This window comes from Neurospora tetraspora (assembly GCF_033439725.1).
Source record: "Neurospora tetraspora strain CBS 560.94 chromosome Unknown B0H65scaffold_1, whole genome shotgun sequence".
NCBI lineage: Eukaryota > Fungi > Ascomycota > Sordariomycetes > Sordariales > Sordariaceae > Neurospora > Neurospora tetraspora.
In genome coordinates, this window is record NW_026944383.1 from 1,249,435 (window position 1) to 1,263,907 (window position 14,473).

The 14,473-nt window shown below is 53.5% G+C and overlaps 5 protein-coding genes across 5 annotated transcripts; 3 read left to right on the forward strand and 2 right to left on the reverse strand.

Annotated features, from left to right (window-relative positions):
* Window positions 1-303: 303 nt before the first annotated feature.
* B0H65DRAFT_418164 (uncharacterized protein) lies at window positions 304-2,106 on the forward strand (the record flags this gene model as incomplete). Its single annotated transcript, XM_062824129.1, has 2 exons — window positions 304-641; window positions 696-2,106. 2 exons carry the CDS (start codon window positions 304-306, stop codon window positions 2,104-2,106), a joined length of 1,749 nt encoding a protein of 582 aa, XP_062685807.1.
* A 615-nt stretch (window positions 2,107-2,721) lies between these two features.
* On the reverse strand, window positions 2,722-7,108 carry B0H65DRAFT_12622 (antiviral helicase). Its single transcript, XM_062820746.1, has one exon. It carries the CDS (start codon window positions 6,894-6,896, stop codon window positions 3,012-3,014), a length of 3,885 nt encoding a protein of 1,294 aa, XP_062685808.1. The 5' UTR covers window positions 6,897-7,108; the 3' UTR covers window positions 2,722-3,011.
* A 39-nt stretch (window positions 7,109-7,147) lies between these two features.
* Window positions 7,148-8,803, reverse strand: B0H65DRAFT_483144 (replication fork protection component Swi3-domain-containing protein). The gene is made up of 2 exons (XM_062827662.1): window positions 8,410-8,803; window positions 7,148-8,355 (listed from the first exon to the last, which is right to left on the reverse strand). Exons 1-2 carry the CDS (start codon window positions 8,704-8,706, stop codon window positions 7,426-7,428), a joined length of 1,227 nt encoding a protein of 408 aa, XP_062685809.1. The 5' UTR covers window positions 8,707-8,803; the 3' UTR covers window positions 7,148-7,425.
* Window positions 8,804-9,122: 319 nt separating this feature from the next.
* B0H65DRAFT_543751 (21 kDa subunit of NADH dehydrogenase) lies at window positions 9,123-10,036 on the forward strand (the record flags this gene model as incomplete). Its single annotated transcript, XM_062829250.1, has 4 exons — window positions 9,123-9,182; window positions 9,296-9,312; window positions 9,412-9,617; window positions 9,750-10,036. The coding sequence occupies 4 exons, from the start codon at window positions 9,123-9,125 to the stop codon at window positions 10,034-10,036; spliced, it is 570 nt and encodes a 189-aa protein (XP_062685810.1).
* Window positions 10,037-11,300: 1,264 nt separating this feature from the next.
* On the forward strand, window positions 11,301-12,968 carry B0H65DRAFT_414154 (uncharacterized protein; the record flags this gene model as incomplete). Its single annotated transcript, XM_062823891.1, has 1 exon — window positions 11,301-12,968. One exon carries the CDS (start codon window positions 11,301-11,303, stop codon window positions 12,966-12,968), a length of 1,668 nt encoding a protein of 555 aa, XP_062685811.1.
* Window positions 12,969-14,473: the final 1,505 nt, after the last annotated feature.

The window sequence follows — 14,473 nt, forward strand, 5'->3', positions numbered from 1 at the left end:
GACCCTTTCGCTAGGCTCCCCTTTGGCGTCCTGGACTATCCTGGTGCCTATTACTGACTCACGCGTGGATGGAGTCGACCTTACCCGCGATGCATCAAGCCTAACAAATACTCCATTCTCTGACGTATTAGTATTGGGGAATTAGGACGGCACCTCACTCTTTACTGTCAGCGAAAACATACCGGCGCTTGTTTGCAATCAACATCAACACCAGCACCAACACCAGTGACTGCAACAGCTTTCAATCAGCAAACATCAACACACACACATCAAAGTCCTCCTACCGTGGCGCAGATACCCATCATGGATTCCTGGGCTGCCCACTCTCCCTCGCCGGCCAACCTCAAGTTCGAGAACCCGGCCGAGTCTCTCCTGGCCACTCCTGGCGAGATCTTCCCCGAAGTCTTCGGCTCCGACCGCGCGACATCAGCAACCCCATCACTCGACATCATGTCACCGGTTTCCTTGGCAGACGACGTCCATACCGACCTCACGGCTCTTGCTACTCTCACAGTTCCTCAGATTCCGCCACGCTCGACGCCCGCTTCGACACCGGCGCCAGAGACTGAGAAGAAGCCTACCAAGAAGAGGAAGTCGTGGGGTCAAGTCCTTCCAGAGCCCAAGACCAACCTCCCACCAAGGTACGTTACATACACCTTCAAACCCCTGTCTACTCTTTCCTAACCTCTCAACAGGAAACGTGCCAAGACCGAGGACGAGAAGGAACAACGTCGCGTCGAACGTGTTCTCCGCAACCGCAGAGCCGCCCAGTCTTCACGAGAGCGCAAGAGACTCGAGGTCGAGGGTTTGGAACGACGCAACAAGGAGCTTGAGACCCTCCTCATGCAGGCCCAACAGATCAACCAGACTCTCCTCCAGGCACTCCGTGAAAACGGTGTTGCTCCTACGATTGCCACACGACCGGCATCCTTCGATGGCCTCAACCCCACCCCAGTCACCTTCTCACAAGAGCTCTTCAGCTCACAAGATGGCCACAACTTGCCTAAGCACGACTCCTCTCTCGAGCAACTGTTCCCTACAATCAAGACCGAAGAGACCGTCAACCCAGCATCTCTCTCTCCAGCATTGACCGCTATCCCCGAGATGGAGGAGGATGGCGAGAACGAGCAATCGACGGCTGCCCAACCTGTTGCGGATGCTACCTCCACTGCGACTGTGAACATTTCCCCCGATGCGACACAACATCCTGCTGTGGTGTTGTGTGATGACCTGCAGTGTCGGTCGGCGGAAGTGCCACGCTCCAAGTGCCTGGCAGTGTCCCAGCAGTCTCAGCCCCCGTCGCTGGATCCTCTCTCTCTGCTGCTCCTCTCGGCATCAGCCATTTCATGGATGATCTCGTTCTCTCAAAGACCTTTGATGCTGATCGCTTCATCTATGAAACGGAATTTCTCTCTTCCCCCAGCCCCAGCAATTTTGATGAGTATAGTATGGCTGGTGACGACACCGAAACCCTCCACTTCCCGGCAAACCCCGAGAACTTCTTCGACGAATTCATCAACCCCGACGTCTCAAATGCCGCAAACAGCAACGAGCAGCAGCCGCAGCAACAAACCGAATTCTGCGCAACCGCGAACGCGTCACTCCACAACCTTACGTATCCGAACGCTTCGGAAGATCCTTACCAGCAGCCCCATACTGGCGCGTCCCTTAATGGATGCGACGATGGAGGTATTGCGGTGGGTGGCATCTGAAGGGCGCACGGTACCCCAGGTTTCGGGAGAGGACGGTTCGGCGGCGGCGACAGCTGACGGAAAGGAGCAGCGAGCGCAGCCACGTACTGGATTGCTGGCATTCTGGCCCAAGGGCGCCATGTTGCCATCGAAGGAAGTTCTACTCACCTTGATGTGGGTTCTGAGGGTGGAAGAGCGGAAGATGAGAGTCCGCGCAGAACTCAGGGGCTCCTCCTCGAAACTCTGTGGGTCAACCGGTGTCCCGTCAATGATGACACACACACCAACCACAACTGATAATAACAAACTTCAACAACAATACAAGTTGAAGGTAATACCAAGACGGAAGTTGAAGGCTGGGCCTTGTGGCTTTCCCAAAACTCACCTCGACACAGAGCGTCGGAGGATGTCTTGATTGATGACTTTTTCCTTTTTTCAAACTCAATCTTGTATGACATTTATATCTTTTACTACTATTACCCTGGGGCATTTGGCAAAAACCGGAAGGGGCCAAAATGGGATTTACGGGGCTTGGGCTGTTGGCGTTTATGCGTGTTAGCGAGTGGTTACCAGTGGCTTCAGCGAAACAAATTGAACACGAACGTTCCACTCTGTTTCAAACCATGTTCTTAATCGGTTCCCAATGTGTGATTATTGTGTAAATGCAATTGCTCCAATTATAAGAGGGCTGAAGGATGTCTCGGAGCGGTCTTTGATAATGCCTTGATGGACGTAGACAACAATTTGCTGGAGAGTGGTATGATGAACAGACGGTAGGTTGGTGTTGATGATACCTTGATAGGAGCGGGAAAGGGAGTGGCAACAATAACATGGCCAAAATCCCCTTTCCGCCCTTCCTGACTATCGAAACAGCGGCTTTGGCGTCTACAGCCTGACGCTTGTTGGCACAGAACACTATATCATAGTGCGTCAAGACGAGCTTTTCTCGTTCATCCAAACTTTTTTTCTTTTCTTCCAAGGTCACAATGTTTCCATGTGCAAAACCATCGCTCTCTGTATTCAGGCTATCATCTATCAAGACTTTTTGCATTCCACGAACACCGAGTGATATCCGCAACATAGACACATACATACAGCAAAACCGAGAGACAAGCAAGGTAAATAAACACCCCATACCATCATGATATTTGACGCTCAAACTAGCCCGGAAATACAAAAACAAAACACAAGACGCTTGTGATGCCATCCATCCATACGCACACGCAACGCAACCCGTTTTTCAAGAGTTACCAACGAACCAACCAACTAACCACCCAAAACCAAACAACTAAACCCCTACATACATACATAACTCCTCAATCACATGTACAAACTAGCCACAGCCGTGATATCCCTCTTGATCAACTCCTGCGTCGTCGCCATCTTCTGATACAGCTCCGGATCGCCAATGATCCTCGCCGCATTCTTCACCTCCCTACACGTCTCATCCAGACGCGAAATCGTCCTGACAATCGTGCCCTCCAGCACGTCCGTCAGATTCGTGATATTCTTGAAGCTCATGCCTCTTGCCCACTCGTACACGACCTCCATCAGCCCAAAGCGGGGCTTGCTCGCAAAGTCGGACCCTTCGTCCGACGACAGGATCACCTGGTGCAGCGTCTGCACGGCGTTGACCTTTTCCGAGAGCTCGATGATGGTCTTTTGCCCGCGCTCGAGGTTGGAGGTCAGGTTGGGCACCATGTCGGTCTTTTCCTGGAAGACGAATGCCGACAAGAGCGCCGCGATCTCAGCGGGCTCGTAATCGGCGAGCACGTTTTCGAGGATTAACTCGGTGAGAACCAACTCGTCGCCCGAGTGGATCTCGCAGGCGACTTTGCCCTTGAGCTGGATGCGGCTGGCGTCGTCGATGAAGGAGAGGTCCTTGAGGACCCGGATGCGCTGCTCGTAGTCCGGAAGGAGCTGCAGGTTCTGGTTGGAGAGGGACTGGCGCAGCTCCTCGATCTTGGTCTTGATCAGCCACTGGTCGTGGCACATGGCGTAGTGCTTGAGGAAGAGGTCGCAGTCGACGGCGGGTGATTTTGTGCACTTGATTTCGGCTTCGCGCCGGCGAGTGATGATCTCGTGGATGGAGAGGGATTTGATGCGACTGAGGTCCATTTCGTCCCAGATGGGCGCGGTCCAGGATTTGCAAATTTGGTGGAGCGCTTCCTTGGCCTTGGTGTAACCGTCGCCACCTCCAAAGAGTTCGGGAACAATGTTTTTGGTGATATGCTTAGTGAGACAAACGACGTCGCTGAGAGGGATGTGAACGGTCTTGGTGTAGATGTTCTTCTTGTGTGGCGGCAAGGGAGTGAACCATTTGGCCAGAGTCGGCGTGAATGGGAGGAGGTCGGTATCGTTGCGAAGGTCCCTGCCAGTCTTAATCTCAAGAACATGCAGTGTTGGGTTAGCAGCGGTGCCCGCCTTGCTAGGCCCCTCAGCAAGCAGGATTCCGGGGGTTCTAACGCCCTCCTTCATATAAACGATAAGTCGACCAGGTATGAACATCTTGCGTCCGACGGGGATGGCCAGCAGGGCGCGGTAGAGTTCTTCCGTGGCTACCTTGAAATCCTCTCCTGCTTGATGACACTCATCCATGTGAACGTCGCAGATGGGGCATGAGTCCCTCTTGATCTTGGCCAGATCGGCCTCGGAAAGCTTGACTGCCTTTTCGTGCTCTGGGAGAAGTTGCTGAGTAGCATGCTCTGAGAAGGAACGCTTAATCATCTCCTCTATCTTTAATGCTTCAACCCGGAGAAGGTTAAGGATCATGTTGTAAGTCAAACGGAACTGCGAGCGAAGCTTGCTCGGCTCGCCAAGGATCATCTGCCTGAGATCAGTAACCGGAGGGGCCTCGTCTCCGCCAGGCGGTACAATGATGACATAGCCAACGGTATCAAGACCACGTCTTCCAGCGCGACCGGCCATCTGAGTGTACTCGCCAGGTAGGAGATTGCGGAACTGATGGCCATCATGCTTTCTATAGCCGGAAAAGACCACCGTCCTGGTCGGTAGGTTCAAGCCCATGGCGAAGGTCTCGGTGGCAAAGAGAACCTTGACCAGAGTCTCCGCAAACAAGATCTCGACCATCTCCTTCACGATGGGTAGCAAGCCACCGTGATGAACAGCGATACCTCTTGACAGAAGCTCGCGCAGCCGGATGATCTGCGGCAACACCCGGTCTTCGGGCTTCAACCGAGCAATCGACCTTTCAATGATCATATGAATGTGACTCTTCTCCTGCGCGGTGCAGAAGTCTTGGTTGCTGAGTGCATCGGCGTTCTCTTCACATCTCTTTTTGGAGAAGACGAAGATGCAAGCCGGCAGCAGGTTGTCCTTCTTCAAGAACTGAACAAGATGAACCCACAGGTTCTTGTCCTGGGCAGCAGACGTGAAGCCTCCTTGCCGGCCAGTCCGGCCCATGTGTCCAGGAGCGTGGCTTGCACGCGGTGGCCCACCCCTACCACGTTGCTGGCCACCACCTCTCGCACCTCCTCGTTGTTGATTCGCACCCCTTTGCGCACCTCCACGACCCCTTTGGTTACCACCACCGCGCGCTGGTCCTGTTGGAGCCTCGATGGCTTTGGGCGGCTTGTCCTTGCCTTGTATGGCAAGATTGGCTTCCTTCCAGCCGTTCTCGATGAACTTCTTCTCGGAGTCCACAATCTTGTGGATCTTTTTGCCAGCCCAGAGGTAGTGTTCCAAGGGAACAGGTCTCTTGGGCGTCGAGATGACATAAATATCCTTTTGCTTTGTCCGACCCACCCAAGAGGCGAACTCGTAGGTATTGGGGACCGTTGCAGACAGTAAGATGAGCGAAACGTGCTCAGGCAGCATGATAATGACCTCTTCCCAAACGACTCCACGTTCGTAGTCGTTTACGTAGTGTACCTCGTCGAAGATGACAAATTCTACATCACGAATGAGATCCGCTCCGCGATAGAGCATACTCCGAAGGATTTCCGTCGTCATAATGAGGCAACTGGCTTCGGGGTTGATCTGCACATCGCCGGTCAAAATACCAACCTCGTCGAAGGTTTGCCTGAAGTCTCTGAACTTTTGGTTACTCAGTGCCTTAATAGGGGACGTGTAGATAGCCTTGGTCATGTGCTTGGCTGCGAGTGCAATAGCGTATTCGGCGACCACCGTCTTTCCGGCCGATGTATGTGCCGCAACAAATACCGAATCGCCATTTTCGAGGTGATAAACAGCCTCCTTCTGGAACGTGTCCAGCTCGAAAGGCCACTCCCTTGCCATGTCAGGCACCAACTCCCTAAAGTTGGGTATTTCCCGCCTAATGTCGACCATGTGTGCCCACTCCCGACCAGCTTTTCTAGCGCTGGACGCCGCCAGTGTGCCGCGAGGTTCGAGGGCAGGAAATTCGACAGGCAATATGGCGTCGATATCTTCCAAGTCGTCTTCGTTATCCTCACTCTCTTCTCTCTTGACACCGTTGACCTCGTCCTTCTCGCCTTCGCCGCCGGGAGCGTCCTCGGGCTCTTGGCCAAGAACATCTTCTACTTCCTTGGCCTGTTTCTCACTTTCGGCGTCTGCGGTCTTCTTTCTCTTGCTCATGTCGATACCTCGTGACAATCCTGGTGCGACTTCAAGAAGACCACCCTCAGCGAGAGTGATGACCCTCTCCAGCTTCTTCTTGCTCTCTCCCTCGTCAGCTGCGGCGTCCTTTCTTAGTTGATCCTCCAATGCTGCAGCAGATTCGATACCGTCCAGACCACCTGGGGCAAAGGGAAAGAAGCCAGCCCCACCGCGCACGAACTCGGACTTGCTGGCTGGCTTTCGCATCATGGATGTACTCGTCTTGGCAGTGGCATGCGAGGCTGGCACGGTGACGTTGCGATATCCGGTAACGCGACCCTCGAGGCCATGACGCTGGAAGCGAGTGACGGTACGTGTTTGTGTGGGGGCGATGCGGAAGAGGAGGGAGTGGTCGACGGGCGTGTCCCAGCGTTGCTGGAGGTGGTTCAGCCATTCTGTCGAGAAAGTCGTGGATGGCGTCAAGTATTTCTTCTCAAGCTCGGCGCGATGCGCTTCAGGGTCGGTAGCTTCGCCGTGTCGCGACTCGCTCGGTGGGATCCGATCGAAGAGGATGTCGTCGATGGGGTCAAAGGAGGGAGTGCCATCGCCATTCTCGGCATCGTCGTCGAAATGCAGCTTCGCCATGGCTTCGCCGAGGTCGGACGCCATGTTGGGCGAGCCGGGTGCGCCAGATGTGAGTGTTCGAAATTCGGCTGAAAAGGGAAGAACTTCAAGGTTGGGAGGCACGGCAATGGTGGCACCTTATGTGCCGTTTGTATTCTGAATGGCACCTGGCACTTGGATGTTGTGTTCAGTTGAAGTGGAGGACGAACAGAAGAATGGATGATGATGCTATGGATGCTCTGTCGCTAACTCGCCCCACCAAAATCACATTGTGGGGTAAAAACCAAGCTACGCTGACGCCAAACCTGCAACTGCCCTGCTCTGTTTTCAGAACCTCAGGGGTTGTGTTTACATTGTGTTTCTATAGTACGCGGGTTAGGGTTAAACTAGCCTGCCAAATCATACTGCTAAGTCGCAATATGAGCAGAACAATGAATATGTGAAAAGCCCATACAGTCAGCGTACTAGAACTACTGCGCTGGGCTGTCATCACGTCATTACATCAGGTACGATCTTACGACCATTATAGAGGTCCTTGTCAGGCCTGAAAGGACAGGGCTACTTTAGATTCTCATCAGAACCCATCCATCTCGGCCATCGCATCCTCTGCTTCCAAGTCTTCATCCATGTCCTTAGGTTGAGCAGCCTGTGTCCTCGTAGTCTTGGTATATGCTTCAGCTTCAGCCATCAAGGCATCCAGATCATCCTCATCTTCTGATGCACCTTCCCCTCTACCCTGCTTGCCGGGTTGTTCCTTGCTCGCCGACTCCCTTTCTCTCGTCTTTGTAGCATTAGTCGCGTGCATCTCTGCTTCGGCCATCAGGGCATCTAGGTCGTCATCCTCCTCTTGTGGTGGTGGGACCGTGGCTGGCTTATCTTTACCACCTCCAAAAATGCTACCGTTTCCAAAGATGCTGCCGTGGTTAGTGGTGGACGGTCGATATGACTCAGCTTCCGCCATCAGCGCATCCAGATCATCGTCATCTGGCACTTCGGATGGCTGTGGGGGCTTCTTGACAGCCCCACCGCCAAATATACTCCCAGAAACAGCCCCATTGTTTGTTGTTTTGTTCGCGCTAGGAGCGGTCCCAGACTCAGCTTCGGCCATCAGTGCGTCCAGATCGTCATCATCGGGTACGTCTCCAGATGCCGCTGTCGGCTGATTTCGCCTAGGTGTCGCATTGTAGATGTCGTCATCCCCGAACAGATCATCATCGGCTGTTGGCGTCTTGGCCCTAGCCCCCGCCGCCTTCTCAAATATGGGCGCCATCCTGGTGGGTTGTGTAGGAGCAGATGGCTGTTCTTCGCGGTCTCCGTCCTTCTCCTCATCAGCTGCTGTTGATCTAGGCTTCCCTTCAGCAATCCACTTTAGTCGTGCGTTTCGCAAGGTAGTTTTGTGTCCAGCCTTTTCACACATCGCAAGGGCGTCTACGAAAGTAGCTTTCGGGAACAGGTCGTCGAGCCATTCTTGGTAGAAGGAGAGCAGTCGGGCGGCATCCGAGAACTAAGGTGGAATATGTTAGCATGGCGACGACCATTGAGGTGTGATTGGGCTTACCTCATGGCCTTTCCCTTTCAATTTCAACTTTGGTGCGGTCTTTCGTAGCTTTGGAATGCCTTTGTCGGATAGTAACCGAGCATCATCCAGCTTCACACGAGGGACCCTGGCCTTTTTGGTGACATCAATCTCCTTGTCGATACCGAGGGTATCTGGCTCTTTTCGCTTCTTGCTGTTTGCCTTGTTCTTGTCGGCCGCCTCTGGGCTTGGGGAGCGAAAGGGGTCGTCATCATCCCAGCCAGCGAGGAATTCGGTGACGAAAGCGCTGGTGTTATTTTCGTTGGTTTGGTCTGGCATGGTGGGCTTGAATGTTCTATTTCGCTTAAAATTGGTAAGTGAAGTGATGTTAATCTTGAAAAGTGTCTGCTCGCTGAATAAAGTGGTGGGAGACGTGAGACGCGCTTCGCAGCTTCCATGTCGCGTCAAGCACTGCACCCCACTGCAAGTGTAAGTGGTTGCGGCTTGGCAACACTTGGTGTGTGGCGCCCTTGCAGGGGACCTCAAGCACATGTGGCTCAGCTTTCACGCTCCTCATCAAGGACCTCGAAGCTGGCAAATTTTGGCCTCAGGCATCAATACGGTTTACGGTACGAGCTCCAACCCTGTGGGCATCCCGCTGAACGACTCCATCGACGACGACGGGACCTGAGTCGTGAGCTGCTCCATACGTTCGCGATACCCCATCGACGACGCAATCGTCGGCCGCCGTCACAATGTCCAGCACTTCATCTCCGACGTATACGATCAGCAAGACACTGAATACTCAGTATCCGGTGGGTTTCGCCAATTGCATCACCACATCTTGACATCGCATTGCGCTTTGCAGCATAGCAAAACCTCCAAAACAACGTCCAGCTTGCTGACCTCGGATCCCTCCCTTATCTAGCTTATCGACAATGACCCGTACGCTTCTCCTCCCTGTGGACACGGTCCAACAACATTTCCCACGACATCCTTCCCACCTCGAGATGCGCAATTCTAACCTAAATAACCACGACACAGGCACTTCCGGCGAGTAATCGGTTATGCCCGCCCGTCCGATTATGTCTACGGCACTGTCGCGGGGGCTGCTGGCCCCGGCCTTCTATATCTGATGGAGAAGATGGCACCATCAGGTGTCGGAAAGGGTGGCTTTCCCAAGGCGATGCGACTTGCGACCGCCGTTGGTTTCTTCGGCGGCTTCCTCTACTTTTACCAACGATCCATCCGTATGTGGTTCTCGTTTCCTTCAACATGCAATCGGCACCCGCAAGTTCACCACACAGTCCAACAGGGCGGTTGCAGGGATATCCCGGTGAACAAGCGGTTCTGTTCCTGACAATGCGCTAACATGGTAACAGTCCGTTTCTATGGCATGAGCGAGAACGCCCGCGAGATACAGATGGATATGCGTGAGATGGTCGACAGGGTCAAGGCTGGCCAGCCACTTTACGGCGTCAGCACCCTGCCTGTTGATGTACAAGGCATGGCCGCTCGTCAGTCGAGATACTCGGCCCTTTTCTTCGCTGTCCTCCCTTGGTTCAACTTTGTGAACCACAACCAGCACGGTGTCGACACAGCCAAGTACTACCAGCAGGCCGAGAGGGAGTTGGAGGCTGAGCGTTTGGGCAAGGGAAGCTCGTCGTAAGAGACGAGCGTGGCGGGAGTTAAATGTGAAGGCCGGGAGTGGTAGTCCGCCAGAGGGTGAGAACAGAACCTCGTTAGGCGAGAGGGCTGACCCATCGGATGCTGGTGTACATATGGAGCTTTAAACGACTGGACCAACAGAACAGAACGCAAGTTAACGACCATCCCCTACCCTGACTTTTACGCAATGTTCCAGGAGGTGCGTTGACTGGATGGGTTGTTAGAGGTGTTCACCACCAATAGAGGAACTGTGGACAAGAGGGTGCGCTTTGTGTTGCGTTGATATCACGGCGGCCACTCAGATTTCGGGACCTGCCTGATGCCGCAGCCTCACTAACCTATCACTTGACAACCTCCCGATAGATTGAAGATTGGGTCTGGTCTACTCGTCAGGTCTACAATTCCGACATTGACAAGATGAGCCATCTGCAATCCATGCATTTCTCTCTGCTCTTTTACTTTGTCTCACCACATCACCTAATAAATTTACTCAAGACTCGGACGACATAATCACTAGGAGTCGGTACGTCAGGAATTCTCCTATTCCCCTCGAAACGTGTCTATGTGAATGCACCTACATCCACGAGTCTTGAAGTCCTTCGTCAGAGTTTCTGGGTTATATTTTCAGCAAGTGATTAACCGGAATATGTTGACGAAGGCTATGTAGTCTTAGCCGCGTACATAGCCGTCCCGGGTCGGCGCCAAGGTGTGTCTTGCACATCAATGTCCCGGTCGATCACCACACTTGCTCGGAAAATGATGTCATTTGTCTTATCGCTAAACCCAACTTCTGCCTCAACACTCGCGATGATAGCGGCCTGCAAGATATCTGGCTGACGTGAGTTGCCGTTGAGAATCGGGTAGGAGTCTAATAGTCTGTTTGAACCAAACTATCGAATTTCAAATGAAGTGGTTGGCATACTTGGGAAGTTTCAACTCGTTTGTAGTGGAAACCAGAACCATCACATGCCTTTGTAACTGTTGTTCTTACCATCAACAACTGCAAGTGGTTTCAAAATTCTTGCGTATGCACTCAACCAGCATGTGCAGTTCAAGATCGACGCAAGTACAAAACGAGCGACATTCCGCGTACTTAGCTTCACTTCAATCCATCCACAATGAGGATCAGAACCCGGCACCTCGTCCATCGTTCCCCAACCCCAGTCTTCAAGAATCCTCCAAGATCCATCCTCTCCCCCCGAAGACCCTACACAACAAACAAACCACCACCTCCAAAGCAAACCCCAACAACCACCACCATAAATATGGGTTCCACAACAATAAACCTCCCCACCATCCACCTCGACACCACCCTAACGGACCTCTACAATCTCGCCGACCCCTCCACCGCGCACCTCCGCCTAGGCCTGGTCCTCTGCGGCGTCAACTCCGCCATCGCCCTGACCCCTTCCTTCCCGCGCAACAAGAAGTATCTCTACCAGGATAGTCCCTTCAACAACATCCCGCCGGCCGAGCTCAAAGCCGTCGCCGCCGATGCCGCCTCGTCGTCATCAAACCCATCCAGGTCCCAAAAAACATCAGACCTCCAACGCTCCCTAGCCCTAAAATACCTCTCCCTCATCCCCCAACGCGACGCCTTCATCGCCGGCGGCGGCCCTTCCACCCCAACCATCTTCTTCAACGTCTCACCCGGCAGCGCCTCGCAAGAGGCGCACGATCGGCACGAGGCCGAGACGACGATTGCCGTGCTGGCGCCCGAGCAGAGGCCCAAGTTGGTGTTTTGTTCTGGACCGAGCAGTATTCCGGTCAAAGAGCTGGGGATTGATAGGCTGGCGGTCAAGATCATGCTTGATGACCTTGAGAGGCAGGGGTATCCGTTGGTGGTGGACCAGGAGACGCAGTGGTTTTTGAATAGCAAGGCGGGGTTGGCGGGGAGCGGGTTGCCGACGCCGAGGGCGGAGGTGGTGGTTGTTGAGGGGTATGTGCCGGTTTCTGATCCCGAAAAATGCTGTGAGGTTTGTCGGGATGAGGATTTAGGAAAGGGAGGAGGGATGCGGTTCGTGCCTGCTGGGTGTAAAGGCGTGAGGGGACGATGGGTAGGGGAGCAGATGAAGAGGATCGTGGAGAAAGTGGAAGCCAGGCAGGCGCCGTTTGTGTTCAAGACGCAGCAGACGTTTGGCGGGGCGGGGACGTGGGTGGTTAGTAGCGAGGAGAAGAAGCGGGAGCTGGTGAAGGAGTTGACGGATGATGAGACCGGAGTGTTGCGGAAGTTGCTGTCGCAGGTGACGGCTAGAAACCAACAGATGAAGCCCGGGTCGGTGGTCCTGAGCGAGATGGTGCGTGATCCGGTAGGGGACTATGGCGTGACGTTTTTGGTTGGCAAGGGAGGGGAGGCGACGTTTTTGGCGGCGTCGGAGCAGATGATTAATGAGGATAACGCGTGGATTGGGAGTACGATTAACTATGCGCGCCAGGAGAGGCTGAAGGAGAAGTTTGAGGGGATCATGAGGCAGACGGCTGAGTGGGTGGGGAAGCATGGGTACATTGGACCCGTGGGGATTGATATTTTGGAGACGAAGGATATACCGAAGGATGGAGAACAGCTACAGCAGAATGGCACCTCGTCGGTGGATGGCGAGAAGACGGCGCACTACGTTGTGGATTTGAACGTGAGGACGTCGGGCTCGCTGGCGTTACCGTTGCTCAAGGGTCACTTTACGAGCAGGGGCATGACTTGTGCGAGCAGTTTTTCTACTACGGCGAAGGGATCGAGGAAGGAGTTCATGGAGACGTGGAGGGAGGAGTTTGAAACTGGGCGGATGCTGATCATGGCTTGGTACGAGGATAATACGAGCAATGGGGAAAAGGAGGTGAAGAGCATTGGCGATGTGGTGGTGGGCGGGAAGGATGAGAAGGACTTGCAGGATTTGATGAAAAGGGTGAGGGAGAGCACTGAGGAGGTGACGTTCTGATTGTTTTGCTAGATGGCATGTGTTAGGACGGATCAGGGTTCAAGATTCGCGGGTTGAAACTAATCTGTCCCTCGACTAATACCTTGCCATTTTGCAGTCTTTAGGTCGGATTCGCAACCAAGCCATGATCGTAACTCGGCTCGTCCACCATGGTGACCACCATGGTGGCTATGAATACCATATAACTTTCCAAAAACTGATGGTGGCTGACGGGACAGCCAGCCGCTTTTGTACCACAATGTTCGATTCAGCTTCCCCGCACACTGGGCCAACTTGCTCGATGCATGTCAGCCTTGAGACCTGCCGGCAGATATCACGACCACATGGTGGAAGCAGCTGCGAATGTAAGTAGGTGGTAGGATATTGGTTCGTTTGGCAGGAACAGATATTAAGGCGAGGACTCACTCCCAGCTGCTGCCCACCACAAGCGCACCCAGCGCGGGAACCAACGCCGGGTTCAGGTCATCCAACGTGCGGCACATATTACTCCTAGCAAATAGTTGCTGAGCTGTTCTCTGGCACTATACTATCATGGCAAGTCACAGCGAAAAGTCCAGCCAGCTTTGGTAAACATCTTATGCTTACAAGTATGATAGGTTAGAGTGATGGTATCGAATGGATGGGCAGTTGGATGCCAGTTAGCAGAGAGAAACGGTATGTAAGGCGGCCGATACCAATACTTGATACCTAAGAGCAATTGAAAACGGCCTAGCTTGGGATGCTTGAGTACCAGATCAGAGCTGGCTATTGGGTAACCAGACAGTCAATGTGATATTGATCCAGCCATGGTACTGGCGAGGTTGAGTTCCAGAATGCAGAGTGATGCAGTCTGGAGGCGATGACCTGGTTCACATAAGAGACCATCTATTTTCCCCTAGTTTCGGGGCTTTTGGAGTTCCCTTTATGTCCACAGAAAGTACCTGAAAGAAACTGGCATAGTTAGCAAGAAGAGAGTTCACCATGGAAACAACAGAGTCAATCTCAGGCCACAACGGGATGAGCCATCCACGATGAGGAAAAGGGTCACCTCCACATGTCACCTCCACATGTCACCTCCACATGTCAACCACCGGCGTGACCATGTCGCCAGAGCTCTTTGAGAAACTCTATCTTACGCCCAAAGTTCCTCATGTCGGCGATTATAACAGGCGATTTGCCAACCCGACTGCGCTCGGGTTTGTTGGGTACGTGCGGCATCGACTCTCCTCTTCGCCATGGTCTTCGAATGGATCATGGGCAACTTCTTCCCCATGATGGTCATGGGTCTCTTCGTCGTCTTCTGGTTGTCGTTTGGGCTGCTGCTTGTCGTGGCTCTTCTTGGATGGTACATGTGTTTCATCATCATGGCTGGCGAGATGCGAATCACTTTGAACCTCCCCGTGGGCGACTTGAGCCACTTTTGGCCCAGGACTGATGTTGAACTGGCGGCGGCGGAGCATCGCGACTGATGTGATGGCGAGCGTGTGGGATTTGGTCTCAAGAGAAGGGATCTCTGGGGATGATGA

Coding starts and splice junctions, on each gene's coding strand:
- B0H65DRAFT_483144 (XM_062827662.1), bottom strand. CDS start 8,706: ATGCCAGACCAAACCAACGAAAATAACACCAGCGCTTTCGTCACCGAA. Junction 8,356..8,409: donor TGAAAGGGAAAGGCCATGAG/GTAAGCCCAATC, acceptor ATTCCACCTTAG/TTCTCGGATGCCGCCCGACT.
- B0H65DRAFT_12622 (XM_062820746.1), bottom strand. CDS start 6,896: ATGGCGTCCGACCTCGGCGAAGCCATGGCGAAGCTGCATTTCGACGAC.